At 46.6% G+C, this 17,718-nt stretch overlaps 1 protein-coding gene across 1 annotated transcript in view; it reads left to right on the plus strand.

Annotated features, from left to right (window-relative positions):
* The window catches only part of TBPL2 (TATA-box binding protein like 2), a 28,368-nt gene that overhangs the window by 6,142 nt on the left and 4,508 nt on the right, over positions 1-17,718 (plus strand). The window contains exons 4-6 of the mRNA XM_008269797.5: positions 4,742-4,833; positions 9,448-9,615; positions 13,312-13,406. Coding sequence (XP_008268019.4) covers positions 4,742-4,833; positions 9,448-9,615; positions 13,312-13,406 — 355 coding nt within the window. The remainder of the gene's footprint in view (positions 1-4,741; positions 4,834-9,447; positions 9,616-13,311; positions 13,407-17,718) is intronic.

The raw sequence follows: 17,718 nt of genomic DNA on the forward strand, positions 1-17,718 counted from the left end.
TTATAAGTATGAAGTTCAAGCTTCTACTTTATTAATATAAGATTCAGGGATTTTTTTTCTCCCTCTGAAGCTTCAACAAAATCCATTCTTTGTTGTGTCCTGCCAAGGCCAAGTAAGGTCTGTGGACCTGGGGGAATTGGATGTGTTAATCCAATCAACACCTGATGTTTTGCCAGGCTCTGTCCTTAAGAGTTCAAAGATGAGTAAGACATCGCCCCTACTGGGAAAAAGTTCATGGGCTTAGGGGTGGAGGACTTACGGGATGAGTTGAAAAGGGCAACGTTGATCGGAACCCAAAGACTTCGCAAGCACCCAGCTTTTATGAATTAAGTGTTTTAACCACAGTGGTAGTGTGGTTGCTGATGTCTGAATTTAAATATCACCCAAGTTCGAGGGAGCTTTCCTTTTTCTTTTTCCTATGCTGGGCTGTGAGGGGGCTAAGATTCCCTCAGCCGCAGCAATGCCTGGTCACATCACAGGGATAGTGCAGAAGGTTCCTGGAGAGAAGGACTAACAGACAAGTTAACATTTTACACAAAGTTTCCGAATGCATCATAGGCACCTTTGAAGAACTTTATGAAGACCCTTTGAACTGAGCGATTATTTTAGCAATATGTTACTCTTACCATCCTCAGACCTATCATTTGCGGGGGTAGGGGACATGTATAGGATATGTCCAGATTTGCACTTGACACCTGAAGGAATTCTGGCCTGGTGCTTAAGCTATCTTTTTTTTTTTTTTTTTAAGATTTATTTTATTTATTTGAAAGAGTTACAGAGAGAGGTAGAGATAGAGAGGTCTTCCATCTGCTGCACTCCTCAGATGGCCACAATGGCCGGAGCTGCATCAATCCGAAGCCAGGAGCTTCTTCTGGTCTCCCACGGGGGTGTAGGGGCCCAAGGACTTGGGCCATCTTCTACTGCTTTCCCAGGCCACAGCAGAGAGCTGGATCAGAAGAGGAGCAGCCAGAACTAGAATCGGCGCCCATATGGAATGCTGGCGCTTTAGGCCAGGGCTTTAACCCGCTGTGCCACAGCGCCAGCCCCTGAGTTATCTTTTCTTTTTTTTTTTTTTTTAAAGATTTTTATTTATTTATTTGAGAGAGAGAATTACAGACAGTGAGAGGGAGAGAAAGAAAGGTCTTCCATCCACTGGTTCACTCCCCAAATGGCTTCAACAACCGGATCTGCGCCAATCCGAAGCCAGGAGCCAGGTGCCTCCTCCAGGTCTCCCATGTGGGTGCAGGGGCCCAAGGACTTGGGCCATCTTCTACTGCCTTCCCAGGCCACAGCAGAGAGCTGGATTGGAAGAGGAGCAGATGGTACTAGAACCAGCGCCCATATGGGATGCCAGCACCGCAGGCAGAGGATTAGCCTACTGCACCACAGCGCTGGCCCCTTAAGCTATCTTTTTTTTTTTTTTTTTTTTTTTTGACAGGCAGAGTGGAAAGTGAGAGAGACAGACAGAGAGAAAGGTCTTCCTTTGCCGTTGGTTCACCCTCCAATGGCCGCCGTGGCTGGCGCACTGCAGCCGGCGCACCGCGCTGATCCGATGGCAGGAACCAGGTGCTTCTCCTGGTCTCCCATGCGGATGCAGGGCCCAAGCACTTGGGCCATCCTCCACTGCACTCCCTGGCCACAGCAGAGAGCTGGCCTGGAAGAGGGGCAACCGGGACAGAATCCGGCGCCCTGACCGGGACTAGAACCCGGTGTGCCGGCGCCGCTAGGTGGAGGATTAGCCTAGTGAGCCCCCTTAAGCTATCTTAAGAATGTTTAAGGGGCCGGCATTGTGGTGCAGTGGGGTAAGCTGCCACCTGCGACACCAGCATTCTGTATTGGTTCGTGGTGTCAGGTCCTGGCTGCTCCACTCCCAGTCCAGCTCCCTGCTAATGCTCTGTTGAGGCATCAGAAGATGGCCCATATACCTGTGCCCCTGCCAACCATGTGGGAGACGGGGTGGAGTTCCTGGCTCCTGCCTTTGTCCTGGCCCAGCCCCAACCGTTGCAGCCATTTGGGGAGTAAACCAGCAGGTGGGAGATCTCTTTCTGTCTTTCCTTCTCTGTCAGTCTACTTTTTCAAGTACATAATAATTCTCCAAAAAATTTTTAAGAAATTTCTTTGAAACACAAAGGGGCAGGGGAGAGAGAGAGAGAGAGCAATCTTCCATCAGCTGATTCACTCCCTAAGTGTCCACAACAGCCAGGATTAGGCCAGGCTGAAGTCAGGGACCTGGAACCCCATCCAGGTCTTCCACATGGGTGGCAGGGACCCAAACACTTGACCCATCATTTGCTGCCTCCCATGGTGTGCATTAGCAGGAAGCTGGATTCGGAAACTGGGCTGGGACTTGAACCTAGGTACTCTAACTTGCAGGGCGCCCAAGCAGTGGCTTCACCACTGTGCCAAATGCCTGCCCCAAGAATTTAACAAAATGAATACCAGGTGAGACTGTAACCTTTTAGTAAATACCTGGAACACGTTCATGGGACTTGATCAACTCTGTCGAGCCGGCTCAGGGTTCTACTATCTGCTAATTCTTCAACTCTGAGCGTGCCTGTCTGGCTTCGACGTGAGCTGTGATCTTGTGTGGAGCAGCCCCAACCCTGTCGTTGGCCATGGTACCCCACACCCCCAGACTTAGTCCCAGTAGGGGAAGAGTGTGGGAGCAGGAGGAGGAGCAGGCCGTGAGTGGAACATCTGTGTATACATCTGTCATGTCACACCCTGAGCCTATCAGTGTCCCCTGGAGGCCTTGCCCATTCAGTCTTTGAGAACTGCCCTGGCAGGGGCCAGTGTCATGGCACAATGGCTTAGCCAGCCCATATCAGAGTGCCAGTTTGAATCCCAGCTGTTCCACTTGTGATCCAGATCCCTGCTAACTTACCTGGGAAGGCAGCAGCAGATGGTCCAAGTCCTTGGGACTACACTCACATGGGAGACCTGACTAGAGCTTCTTGCTCCTTGCTTCAGCCTGGCCCAGGCCTAGTGGTTGTGGCCATTTGGGAAGTGAACCAGCAGATGGTAAATCTCTGTTTGTCCCTCCCTTCCCTCCTTCTCTCTCTCACTCTGACTTTAAAATAAATCTTAAATTATTATGGCAAGCAGAACTTGCCAACTTTTTGTCCTTTTCCCCTACCATTTATATATATATATATATTTCCCCCTGTGGTTTAGTTGCTTTTTTGTATAGAGTCTGGGCAAGACAGGAACACTTCTTTCTCTTATTTTTCATTCAAAGACTTATTAAATATCTATTTTATTTATTTGAAAAGCAGAGTTAAAGAGAGATCTTCCATCTGCTGGTTTACTCCCCAAAAAGCCCCAACAGCCAGGGCTGGATCAGGTGGAAGCCAGAAGCCTAGTACTCCATCTGGTCTCCCACGTGGGTGCAGGGTCCCAACCACTTGGGCCATCTTCTGTTGCTTTCCCAGGCGCATTAGCAGGGAACTGGATTGGAAGCGGAGGAGGTGGAACTCAAACTGGCATTTGTATGGGATGCAGGAATGGCTTAACCTACTACGCCACCACATTGGCCCCCCAAATTGCTTTTTCGAAAACTGTTATTTCATTTGAAATGGAGAGAGAGCTCCCATCTGCTGATTTGCTCCCCAAATGTGCACAAAGGTCAAGGCTGGGCCAGGTGGAGGCAGGAGCCTGGAACTCAATCCAGAAATCCCTGGTGCATGGCAGGGACACAAGTAAGCACATGAGCCATCACCGGCTGCCTCCTGGTGCACATTAGCAGGAAGCTGGATTTGGGAGTGGAGCCAGACTCAAACCTAGGCACTCCAATCAGGGACATTCCAAGTGACATCTTAACTGCTGCACCAGATACCTAAATGTATCTCTTAATTCCATTTTCCCAAGAAAATTTTTAAGTACTCTTGCATAAAAGACTCCTGATTTTTAGCTATTACATTACTATTTTTTTAAAAAAAGATTTATTTATTTTGAAATTTGTAGTTACAGAGAGTGGAGGAGGAGGGGGAGGAAGAGAGAGATCTTGCATCTGCTGGTTCACTCCCCAAATGGCCACAACAGCCAGAGCTGTGCCAGGCTGGAGCCAGGAGCTTCATCTGGGTCTCTCACATGAGTGCAGGGGCCCCGAGCACTTGGGCCATCTTCTGCAGCTTTCCCAGGCACATGAGCAGGGAGCTGGATCAGAAGCGGAGCAGCCGGGTCTTGAACCTGAGCCTGTATAGGATACTGGCTTAGGCAGAGGCTTCACCCACTATATCACACACTGGTCCCTACATTACTATTCTTAGCCTGGTCTTTTTTTCCCAATCATTTTTAAAAACAATTTTTTCTTTCTTTAAAAGGCAGAATGTTTCCATCTACTGGTTCACTCCCCAAGTGACTGCAACAGCTAGCACTGGACCAGGCTGAAGCTGGGAATCAGGACCACCATCCGGGTCTGCTGCATGAGTGGCAGGGACCCAGGCACTGGAGCCAGCGCCTGCTGCTTTCCCAGGTGCAGAGAAGCCAGGACTCAAACCAGCGCTCTGCCATGGAATCTGGGCATCTCAAGCAGTGGCTTAACCTGCTTGGTGCATCCCAGTGCCATCCCCCGTAATGACTTCTGTCACGTTCAGTGGCGGAGACGGGACTCAGCTGTGGGCTAGTTTTCCCATCCGATCACAGTTTCTTAGAGATCCGTTTAATTTGCAGCACAGTTTCTCCACTGGGTGGGTGTTGACTCCTGGCAGAGGCTAATTTTGCTCTTGGCTTCCGTGCACAGAGGTTTGCTGCTGTCATCATGAGGATCCGAGAGCCCCGGACGACGGCCCTCATATTTAGCTCTGGCAAAATGGTCTGCACGGGAGCCAAAAGGTACGAGGGGGCCCTCCTGGGCACGCTCAGTCCTCACGAGGTTGAGTTACACCCCCACATCTCACAGTCCCCATGCCCCCAGAGAACCCAGGACGCTTATCTGGGCTACTGTGATTTGTTTGTAAGGGGCATTTCTCCAAAAGCTGTGGAGAAAGACAGCAGGCAGTAAGCCTGGGGAGGAAGTTGCTGTGGGGTTTCCTCCCTCCAGATAAACGGGCAGGACTTTCTAAAGAAGGGAAAGTGGACATTTCTTGGCTCTTAGCCTGAGCACTAGTTCAGGTGGCGTCCCTTCAAACGCTGGCTCTTCGTGCACTCATGCAACGCACACCTGTGCCTGCAGCGAGTGTGTCCTGTCGCCATCAAGCTAGTGAGAGAGCTGCTCCTCCCTGTGTCACAAAGATGGGTAGCATGTTGTCCTCCCTAAAGACTGTGCCAGTGTCTCCTCTCTCCTTTTTCTTTTAAAGATTTATTTATTTGAATGAGTGACAGGAGAAATAGGTCTTCCATCTGCTGGTTTATTCCCCAAGTGGCCACAACAGCCAAGGCTTAGCCAGGCTGAAGCCAGGAGCTTCCTCTGGGTCTCCCACATGCGAGGCAGGGGCCCAAGCACTTGGGCCACCTTCAACTGCTTTCCCAGGCCTTTAGCAGGGAGCTGGGTTGGAAGTGGAGCAGCCAGGACTCCAATTGGCACCCATATGGGACAGCGGTTTAACCTGGTATGTCACATCACTCGTCCCTTCTTTGTAATGTCTTAAGTGTCTATTTTCTGCTAGGAGTGCCAGGTGTCAATATTCTTTTCCATGTTTGATAAGTTGATTGGCAAAAAAAGTTGCTTTATTTCATTTTCTAGTGAGATTAAGTGTTCATAATAGTACAAATTGCTAGTAATGTTTTTTGCCCAGTATTCTATGGAGATACTTGATGTGTTAATAACTTTTATAATTGAGTATTCTTACCACTTTATATACTGTAAAGATTTTTACTTATTACTGTTTATGCTGTTCTGTGTTTTTCTAAAAACACAATTTAAATTTTTTATGTGTAGTCTATCTAGTTTTTTCTTTATGGCTTCTTTGTCTTCATGCTTAGGAAGGCATTCCTCATGCATAATATTATACATATACTTCATGTATTTTTTCTGGTATTTTCGGGTGTCACTTTGTAAAGGGGAGAGGATAGTTGGCATTTTGACTCATCTAGACCTTTCTCTAGATGATGATAGAAGTGTTCTAGGTCTTTTCCACCCATGTGTAGCCACTGATCAACTGAGGGACTGAATCTATAATTCAGTTGGACAAAGCAGGTCTCAATTTTTATTTCAATGTAAGATCATTTCTTTATGATCAGTTGGTACTCAGTACATTAATGGAAAAATCCATTTCTACCCCATTTCCCCCACCTGTTTGTACTTATCAAGCATTTTACCTGTGTCTGAGCAAACGTCTGTACTTTCCCTTCCAGGAATCTGTGGATCCCTAGTCCCAGAAATCTTGATGTTTAGTGATTACTGGGCAGTTTTGCAAGAAATCTGCAAGATGTTCATTTCAGCATTATTTAAATCAGGAAGTTACTTTTAAAAGAGTTATTTATTAGGCAGAGAAAGAGAGAGGTCTTCTGTCCGCTGGTTCACTCCCCAAGTGATCACAATGGCCAGAGCTGGGCTGATCCAAAACCAAGAGCCTGGAGCTTCTTCTCTGTCTCTCACGTGGGTGCAGGGGCCCAAGCAGTTGGGCCATCTTCCACTGCTTTCCCAGGCCATAGCAGGGAGCTGGATCGGAAGTGGAGCAGCCGGGACTCGAAACGGTGCCATGGGAATGCCAGCACTGCAGGTAGAGGCTCAATCTATGCCACAAGTGCTGCCCCAAATTAAATATTTACCACTAGGATTTTTATTGTAAACCACAAAGTAAAATCGCATTAGTCTTGTGCACACTTGTTGAATTAGAAGGGTGGTCACATTGCCTTAAGTTGTAGTGTGGAAAACAACTGGATCGCAGGCTTGCTGTCCGACTTATGTGTAAAATATGCTCATATTCCTCATGTGTGAATCTTTCCCTGTTTGAATTTATTTGGTTCCTAAAAGCTGATCATGAATCCCTAGAATAGTGAGTGCAGAAAATAAGATACCTATTGTCCAAATCTATATGTTTTTTTTTGAGTTTGCATTAGTGAGTTGTGAAAATGTGGCTAGTGAAAGAGATCTTGGGGCCAGCGCCATGGCTCACTTGGTTAATCCTCCACCTGTGGCGCCAGCATCCCATATGGGCGCCAGGTTCTAGTCCCAGTTGCTCCTCTTCCAGTCCAGCTCTCTGCTGTGGCCCGGGAGTGCAGTGGAGGATGGCCCAAGTCCTTGGGTCCCTTCACCTGCATGGGAGACCAGGAGGAAGCACCTGGCTCCTGGCTTCGGATTGGCGCTGCACTGGCCATGGTGGCCATTTGAGGGGTGAACCGACTGAAGGAAGACCTTTCTCTCTGTCTCTGTCTCTCACTGTCTAACTCTGTCAAATTAAAAATAAATAAAATAAAATAAAAAAAGAGATCTTACTATTATCTCCAAAAATGTATCCAAACCCATCCTCCTTAGTTGTAATAACAAGAGTGAAGAGTAACTGTGTTTGCATAGGAAGAATGTGAAAGGTCAAGTTTAAGTAGTTATCACCACTGATGGTGAGATAGGGCTTCTAATGTTTGCACAATGAACATGAACATGTATGTAGACTTTGAATTGTTGTTTCGGTGTGATAATCAGATCTGATGTTCCAAGAAACTACAGGACTACACATACTCCCAGAATTTGTACTTATTACCTTTGTGGGATGTATAATGGGTCAGTTAGGCAGAATGTAGTTATTAAAAATGGAAAGAGTTGGGGCCAGTGCTGTGGTGTAGCGGGTAAAGCTGCCGCCTGCAGTGCCAGCATCCCAGATGGGCACCAGTTCAAGTCCCGGCTGCTTCACTTCCAGTCCAACCCTCTGCTATGGCCTGGAAAAACATAATGGAGGATGGCAAAAGTGCTTGGGTCCCTGCACCCACTTGGGAGACTCAGAGGAAGCTCCTGGCTTCGGATCAGCGCAGCTCTGGCCACTGCAGCCATCTGGGGAGTGAACCAGCAGATGGAAGCTCGCGCTCTTTCTCTCTCTCTCTCTCTTTTAAAGAATCACTTTATTTATTTGAAAGAGTTACAGAGAGAGAGAGGTCTTCCATCCCACTGGTTCACTCCCCAAATGACTGCAACAGCCAGAGCTGAGCTGATCCGAAGCCAGTAGCTTCCTCCAGGTCTCCATGCGGGTACAGGGGCCCAAGCACTTGGGCCATCCTCTACTGCTTTCCCAGGCCATAGCAGAGAGCTGGATGGGAAGAGGAGCAGCAGGGACTTGAACCAGTGCCCATATGGGATGCCAGCGCTGCAGGCTGGGGCTTTAACCCACTGCACCACAGCGCTAGCCCCTCTCTTTTTCTCTCTCTCTGCCTCTGCCTCTGCCTGACTCTGACTTTCAAATAAGTAAATCTTAAAAAAAAAAAAAGGAAACAGTTGATTTCACGAGCTCACTTGGAGACATGGCCTTACTAGGACATTTCAGGAGTTAGAAGTGGGAAGGAAGAATCAACATTACGTGAAGCAAAGTAATGAAGTAATTAATACACATAAGAAGGGCCAGTGTTAGCCAAGGATCCACATTAAGAGAACCAAACACTTCCTTTGATTCAGGCCAGCAAATTCAAACTGGCCTTGCTTGCTTTCGAGTGGTGGGTGGTGGTGGTGGTTGTTGTTAAGATTCAATCACTCATTTATTCATTCAAAATGTGGAGAGAGACTGCTTCCATCTGCTGGTTCACTCTAAATAGTGGCAACAGCCAGGGCTGGGCCAGGCCAGAGCCAGGAGCCTGGAGCTCCATCCAGGTCTCTCATGTGGGTAGAAGGAGCCCAAGCATGTGGGTCATGTTCTGCTTCCCCAGGAGCGTTAGCAGGGAGCTGGCTTGGAAGTGGGGTTTCTTTTTTCTTGGGGTGGGAGCGGGGAGAAGCATTTTGTCCCATAGAGACCTCAGTCCTCGCAGTACGTCTGTACTCACTGAGCACGTATCTCTCTCCCTGATGGTGTTTTGGGGATGTGTTTGTCTTATTTTTGTTGTCTTCCCATCAGCATAGCATGTACTTTGATAGATAGCATGTACTTTTGATAGATAGCTGGTTCATGAGCTTCAGTATCGCAGGTATCTGGAGGACTGGTTAAATACCTCCCCAGGGTGTCTACACGCCTGGGACCGACCTGGCCTCTCTATCAAGCTCCCAGTCGCCTGCTGCCAGCCTGAGGCTCCACTTTGAGAATGAGTAGAATAGTGAATTCTATTGAACGATACTTTAGCACTGAAATAGCACTTGAAAGACAAAAGTACCTCCTGTGTGGAAAGTGACCAACGGAGACAAGTGCGTTTCGCGCGCTTCATAGGAGCTCGGGCAGGGCAGTCTGGTGGGCAGAGCCCCTTCCTCACTTAAGGACAAGCGGGTGAAGCTGCAGAGGAAGGGTAAGATCAGTGAGAAGTGTGTGAGTGCAGCAGACGCCGTGTGCAGGGCCCAGTGACCGAGACGCCTCCCCCGTGTCTGCCCCTCCCCAGCGAAGAGCAGTCTCGACTCGCAGCGAGGAAGTACGCCCGCGTGGTGCAGAAGCTCGGGTACCCCGCCAGATTCCTCGACTTCAAAATTCAGAACATGGTCGGGAGCTGTGATGTGCGATTTCCCATCAGGCTGGAGGGCTTGGTGCTAACCCATCAGCAGTTCAGTAGGTATGGCGGCTACGGAGCTGAACTTGGAGTTCAGGGCGTTAAATGACACCACGGGCTGCCTGCAGACTGGGTCTTTCAGAGGGGGTGTGGCTGTTAGCAGGCGGGGGAGCACGGAAGGTGCACATGGGTTGGGATGCTGTGCCCTTGTCCTCACGGGTGACCCTACGTGTACAATCTTTCAAGATAACAGTTTTGAACCTGAAATCGCGTTGTAACTACCTGGACAGCACGGGAAACGCACACATTCCTGGCTAGGTTTCCTCATCAGAGATTTTGCTTAAATTGCAGCCCCCAAAAGCTCACAGGTGTTGCCAATGCTGCTGGCAGTGCAGAAACAAAGGGGTATGAGATGGGTTAGGCAAGTGGGAAAGGGTTGTGGGGAAGATTTAAGAACAAACAAAACGAAAACGCATACTCTCTGAAAGCAAGCCTATGTCGTTTTGTGCTGCTGTGTTTGATTGGGGGTATGTCTTGTTGGGTAGCTGTAGCCCCCACCCTAGGGGAGAATCGCTCGCCTGCCTGGATTCTTCAAACACAACTTCCCGTCTCTACAGCCAGGGCTCCCCCCTTGTCCTCAGCGGCTTTGTTCTGTCTCCGTCCAGCCCAGGCCATCAGGGAGCCATGAGGGAGGGTGCCTCCTCCTCCCCTGGGATGAACACCTACCTGGGATGAAGGCACTTGGCCAGGTAGAAGCACAGTGCTCTCAGTTGCCTTTTTTTTTTTTTTTTTTTTTTTTTTTTTAAGGGATGCTGGCGTCTCAGGCCAGGTTTAATCGGCTGCACCACGATGCTGGCTTCTCTCAAATTCTCTTGTCAAGCTTGAGCTCAAGCCCTTTCCTGCCAGACTTTTACCTTCTCTCTCCCGTCGAGCAGTCATTCTGTTAGCGCCAGTGGATGGGGTCATACAGCTGTGCTTTCCCTAACATCTGGGTGCTTTCCTTTTACATTGATCTGAACAGAAGCCAAATTGTTTTCTCTTAAAAATGTTAATTTTTATCTCTCATGATATGCATCGGGCAGTGTTTGTCTTGGTGGTTTTTTTTTTTTTAAAGGTAGGATTTTAAGATTTTATTTGAGATGTAGAGTTACAGACAGAGGGAGAGCAGAGAGGTTTTCCATCCGCTGGTTCACTTCCCAAATGGCTGCAATAGCTGGAGCTGAGCTGATCTGAAGTCAGGAGCCAGGAGCTTCTTCTGGGTCTCCCATGCGGGTGCAGGGGCCCAAGGACTTGGCCCATCTTCCACTGCTTTCCCAGGCCATAGCAGAGAGCTGGATTGGAAGAGGAGCATCTGGGACTCGAACCGGCACCCATATGGGATGCTGATGCTGCAGGCAGAGGATTAACCTGCGTCACAGCACCGGCCCGGTTATATTTCTTTTTCCAGTTATATTTTCCTTCCCTCATCTGCATCCATTCTTTGTCAATATGTGCCTATTGAACGCCCAGGATATGCCCCATCTTTCGGAACTCTGAGCTCACTGGGAAGTTCTCCCCCACGGAAGGAGTATTGCCACTGGAGGTATCGCCTTCTTAGGCTTGAGGTAACTCGTAGATTTAGAGTGAACCCTGCATCTTTAAGAGTCTGTCTATAGTTCATTACCTCATCTGCCAGAAGCTCGAGTCGTGGGCCTCTAGCCTTTTCCTGATCCTGCCTTTTTTTTTTTTTTTTAAGATTCATTTATTTATTTGAAAGGCAGAGTTAGAGAGGGGGAGAGACAGATCTTCCATCTCCTGTAACTCCCCAGACGGCCAAAGCACCGGCCCCAAGGCCTCTCTCTGGTTGCCTTCTCTGCAGAGAACCATGGCACATGTCAGTTATAACTGTCAGGTCACGTGTGCCTTGTGTGAAAACCTCAGACTCGCCTAATGCCAGAGATTTTGCAAATGTGTATGTCAATATCTAAAAATACACGTTAATAATAACAAGTGTTTATCCTGTGTTACTCAGCTCCTTCTCTATCCATCTTTCTATGCCATAGTCACCTTTATGGTTTTCTGTGAACATTTTCCCCCTTTCCCTTTCATTTTTAATTAAAAAATAGCCTCATAATAAACATTAGTTGAGTGAATAAAATCTAGGTCACTACCGTGTAGCAGATGCTAAGGTGATAATGGCAGTTGATAAGGTCAAGCCCCTTGCCCACAGAGTACTTGCTAAAATAAAGGGATCAATTATAGTCATGAGGTATAACTATGACATTAAGGCTTCTCATGGTGCTATAGGACCAAGCAAGATATTTAATGTAACCAGGTGAAGGTCAAGGAAGGCTTCCTGGAGGAAGTAACACCTACAGTGAGGTTGAAAGAATTAAGTAGAAGTTGGGCTGGCCAAAACATTGACAAATGTTTAATATTCTCAACCCATGAAATATTCTCCATCCCTGAGTAAAACTACTCTTTCCTCTACCTTAACTGCGATTTAGAATGAAGCAGAGAATAAATAAAACCTCTAATTGGGGAGCTCATTATGCTGGTAACTTTAAAACTCTTTCTGGAAACCAGGTGGGATTCATCATTGATACACTGGGGTCTTTTGTTTTCTGTATTCTCAGTCCTCAGAGTCAGCTGGAAGGTCAAGTGAAAATCCTCTGTGTCCCTGCCTTCATTTTCTTGGGCTGGATTTTGTAGTTGGGGGCAGGGGGGATCGGTTCTCAGGGCTCCAGCTCAGATCTTGGTCTCCCCAGTGTCAGAAAGCCATTAGCAGGTGGAATCCTTGACGGGCTTTTGGCAATAGGGCACAGTGATGTTCCAGTGGGACAGGCCTGCCCACGGTGACCTTCGCGCCCACCCTCCTGCGATGGTGATGCCCTTTCAGGTGCTAACAAGCGGTTTCGCATCTGCTGTTGGTGGGGGTCTTGGCTAGTTCAGAATTGAGTGGAGCTTTGCCAGGTGATCTGGATTTGCCCACAAAGTGCAAAGATCCGTGTGTACCATGTGTTCAGTCCCTCCTATTTCTTTTTCTTGTAGCATTGTTCCATTAGCCATTGTTCTGATAATTTTGTTCTACCAGCTCTGCTGCTTCCCTCCTGCCTGGCCGTTAGTAGGCTCCTCTGGTCTTTGCAGTTTCTGGCCTCTTCTCTGGACTCTGCCAAGAGGCAGTTCTTAAGTCCCATCATCCTTTGCTCCATGGAGAAATGGCTTCCACTCAGTAGCAAACATCAGTGGGTTACTATTTACAGGGACAAATCCTGAATTTAAAAAAGTGGGATTTAGTTTCCTTTCTTTGCATAGCACCTATCCAAAGACAAAGAGCAGTGGTCAAAATTGTTTTAGGTTTATCTGCAAAATATATTTAGCAGTTTATAAATGTATTTAAAATATGCTTATTGGTAACTTGGAAAATCAAGAAAAACATTTGTGTACTCTTGTTGGCAGGCTTCTTTTTGAAAGATGAGAACATTCATCTGACAAAATCTTAACACACTAAATCTGATGCCCTAAGTTACCTTCATTTCCAATAACTTAGGATAGTTGAAAGGATATTATAACCCAAAATTAATTCTGAGCTCCACCAGCATAAGAAATTACATAGGACACTCAAGACTCTGCACTTACCAAGAGAGCCGAGAGGTTTTTGGTAAAATAGCACTGATTTAGAACTGCTTGGAGGTGTCACTTAATATGCTGGGTCTCGAATGTTATGGAAAAATAGATGACTAGTGCTATTTTTAACATTTTCCCTTTGTGTATTAACAGTTACGAACCTGAGCTGTTTCCAGGCCTTATTTACAGAATGGTAAAACCAAGGATTGTGTTGCTTATCTTTGTATCTGGAAAAGTTGTGTTGACAGGTAAGATCTAAGATTATTTTCTGACTTTGATAAAACTCAATAGTTCCGTGTGTGCTTTGCTTTTCCTTGTCAATAGCTTTGCTCAGGCAATACCTAAAGCAGTGACTTGTTCGTGTTTCTGTCATTTGAGATGGTGTATTCGTCTTTGCATTCTGCCTTTTTATTAGCAGTTATAACACAGCCAGCTTAACCTGCTATCACAAACTCTTCTTAGAGACTTCCAATGCCTGCACATTGTTCTAAGATGGAAGTCAGGACTATTCTAGGCTTTGTGGACCACAGAGTCCATCGCAACTACTGAACTCTGGCATTGCGATGTGAAAGTAACCATGGACATTATACAGAGAATCGGGCCCTAAAGTGTGAATTTTATATCAATGTTATTCTTTTGACTTTTATTTCCTGCCCCCAACCACTTAACAATAAAGAAATTGCTAGCTCACAGGCTCACGTAGTGGGTTGACCTTGGCTGGCCCACCTACGTTTCCTGCCCTGTGTTCTAACACGTTAGTGAGTCTAACTTAGCCTCACATGGTCAGATACTTTAAGTATTCCTTGTCCATCTACTACTTATAAATGGCATAGAGATTTGGGTATTTGTATGTGAAGAGAATTATTTTTTTAGTGTAGATGCTCAGAAATCTTGAAGAATATGACTGTTTCTAAGGTTTTTAGCACAAATGACCAAATCCATTTAAAGGGCTGTACCATACAGTTCTTCTAGATACTATGTTCCAACCAGTGATGAATTTGAGTATCTCTTACTAAACCCTCAGCATTCAAAACAAGATGGTATAAAAGAAAACTTTAACTGTACAAGTGAAAATTATCTTACTGCTTTAACCCCACTGATAATCAGAAATAGAATATCTATCATTTTCAACATAATGAACAAGTAGCATTTAATCTCTTATGAATAATGTGCACATAATTCTCTGTATCTACTTGGTTTTTCTTTTTTCTAAGGATTTGGGTGAGTCCACTGAAATCTTACAGATAATTACTCTTTGCTGTATTAGTGACTTTTAAAAAATTATTTTAATTGTACATATTTATGGAGTTCAGTGTGATAATTCAAACTGTGTACTCAGTGGGTGCTGATCGAGTCAGGTTAGTTAGTATTTCCATCTCCTTAACACCTAAAAACACGGATTAACTCTCTACCATTGTACATCTCCATGTGGTACAGTGTGACATTGAAGAAATATACATGATATGTGCCAATCAAATCAAAGCAATCAACGTTTCCCTGTCCCCATCATCACATCTGAGCGCGCACCTCTCCTCCGTCTGCTTAGAAAATCTACAACAGGCTATTGTGAATACTAGAGCATACTCCTTCCATCTAACCATGTTGCAGTAGCTGTTGTCCAACCTCCTGCTCTCCTTTCTCCCTCCCCACCTTCCCCACCTCCAGTGATCTCTGCTCTACATTCTGGCCTTTTGTGGAGCTTGCTCACGCGAGAGAACATGCACTTGTCTTTCCCTTGACACGACGTCCTCCAGCTCCATCCATTTGACTGCAAGTGATGAAATGTTCTTTTGTACTGGCTGAATAGTATTCCATTGTGTATAAACATAACCTTTTTATTTTTTTAAGATTTACTTATTTATTTGAGAGGTAGCGTGTGTGTGTGAGAGAGAGAGCGAGCGAGCAAGCGAGTGCTCTTCCATCTACTGGCCACAATGGCCAGAGCTGAGCTGAACCAGAGCCAGGAGCTTCTTCCAGGTCTCTCACATGGGTGCAGGGGGCCCAAGCACTTGGGCCATCTTCTACTGCTTTCCCAGGCCATAGCAGAGAGCTGGATTGGAAGAAGAGCAGCTGGGACTCAAACTAGCACCCATATGGGATGCCAGTGCTGCAGGTGGAAGCTTAGCCACAGCACTGGCCCCATAACCTTCTCTTTATCACTTTATCCTTTCACTTACTTTTGTTTTTGTTACCTGTGCTTTTGGAGTCTTATCTGCCAGATCAATCTAGATTGATTGCATATCTTAGCTCTTGTGACTGGCACAGCAATAAATATGAGAGGGCAGGCATCACTTTGATTTGCTGATTTCATTTCTTTTGGAGATATATACCCCGAAGCATGCTAGCTCACTGCACATGGCAGCTCTGTTTTTAGTTTTCTTGGAGCTTCCATACTGTTTTCTGTAATGTCTATGCTAATTTATATTCCTGCCAACGGTGCACAGGAGTTTGTTTCTCTGCATCCTCGTGAACATTTGTTGTTTACCTCTTTTTGGTAGTAGCCATTCTAACTAGGGTAAAATGATATCTCATTGAAGTTTTAACATTTTTAGTTTGTTTATTTGAAAGAGAGATCTCTGTTCCATCCTATTTGGCTCATTTCCCAAATAGTCACAACAGCCAGGTCTGGGCCAGGCCAAAGCCAGGAGCCAGGAACTCCTACCTGGTCTCCTCGGGGCCCAAGCCCATGGGCCATCTTCTGCTGCTTTCCCAGGCACATTGGCAGCAGGGAGCTGGATTGGGAGCAGAGCAGCCAGCACTCGAACCAAGACTCACACAGTAGGTGCCAGAGTCCCAGGTGGCCGCTTAACCTGCTATGCCACAACACCAGCCCCTCGCTGTAGTTCTGATTTGCATTGCCTGTCCACTAATGGCGGTGGGCATTTTTTCATAAATTTGTTGACCATTGGAATGTCCCCTTGTGAGTGGTCCAGCCGTATCATTTTCCATTTTTAATTTTTAGTTGAGTTTTGGGGAGTTCTTTATATATGCTGGATTTTAATCCTTTGTCAGATGAATGGTTTGCAAGCATTCTCTCCCATTCCATAGGCTGTGTCTTCACTCCTGATTGTTTCTTTGGCGGTGCAGAAGCTTCTTAGTTTTGATATAATCAGTCTTGCTCAAAGTATAAATTGGCAAACACAGGCTAAGTTCCTATTAAAGGTTTCCTTAAAGATCCTCAAATCACATTAGTGATTTCACTTACCCCAAACAAACCAAAAAAAAAAAAAAAAAAAAAAAAGCTTTCAGGCACATATTTGCTAGAAGTTTTCAAACAACAAAAGAGTATTGTTGACATAAGATAATGAAAGCCATTCAACACACTTACCTAAAATTTGTGTCAATCACTCAGAATAGGCAGGTTTCAATGTCTGCATTCTTGCAAGTTGTGGATCGTCATTCTGTGGACGAGGGGCTGACATGTGCTCACTGAGATCCCAGTTCTTCTCTTGTGAAGTGAAAGTCTGCTGCAATGAGGAGCAAGCATCATCCATGAGTGTTGTTACCTGTGTATGCCACGTGGCCTCAAACTACGCCACGAAGCGTTACGTGCAGGGTTACATCACTTGTGCCTCATCCCTAGAGACAAGTGTTCCTACTCCTGAATCTAAGGTTCCTAGACTCCCTTCATCCACAAAGACATTAAAAACCCAAGGACCCAGTTTGGGGTACGTAAACACCCAGAGAAAGGAATCAACAAAGTCTCCTTTTGGCCTTGCCTCTGCACTGAAGCTGGGGTGCTGGGGTCGGGTGGCTGGCTAAAGTGCTACAGGCTCCCGCTTGGCCTCCAGCAGCGTGGTCAAACAGGACTCTTTGCATAGATACCTTGCAAGCAAGGGACCGACAAAGAGAGTAACTCTTGCCTAGAAGATGGGAGCATATTGAAATGACAAATGCCTTTTGAGTTTGTAGAAAGCCAGGAATCCCAGCTCTTCCCCTGGTAGGAACGCTAGAGTCCCGGCGCACAGGGCACGCACACTCATGGCTACTTGAAGCCATTATACTGCTGTAGGGCCTTAGCAATATTTCACTGCCGTGAAGTTCTCTGCAGAGCTCCGGGCACCATGTGCATGGCTGCATGTGAACGTGGCAGTACAGTGTGCCGAGCACAAAGAGGCCCAGCATCTTGCCTTGTCATACTCTCAGCCACCAGAACGCAGGGGCCCTGGGCCAAGCGCAAGCTGTTTTTCCAGCTCCAGGCTTGTTGGCTGTGGCTGGTGTGGCATTTCAGACCCGAGTTTTTTCTCAAGCCATACTAAATGTAATAGTATATCTTCCTCCTGGAATAATACAGTGAAGAGCAAAATGTCAACTTTCACTCCCAGGATCATAAGAACAGTTAACGTGTGCGTGGGCACTCAAATGCCAGGCACGGTGCTAAGGATGGACTTCTTAGAAATTACTGTTTGAGAGACAGAGAAACAGAGCCACCACCTGCTGGTTCATTGCCCAGGTGCCCACAGTGGCCCCAGACCAGGACCAAAACCTAGAGCCAGGAACTCGACCCAGGTCTTCCATGTGAATGGCAGGGACTCATGAACGTGAGCCATCACCATTGCC

Source organism: Oryctolagus cuniculus, chromosome 12 (genome assembly GCF_051225735.1).
Source record: "Oryctolagus cuniculus isolate XC-2025 breed Fujian yellow rabbit chromosome 12, ASM5122573v1, whole genome shotgun sequence".
NCBI lineage: Eukaryota > Metazoa > Chordata > Mammalia > Lagomorpha > Leporidae > Oryctolagus > Oryctolagus cuniculus.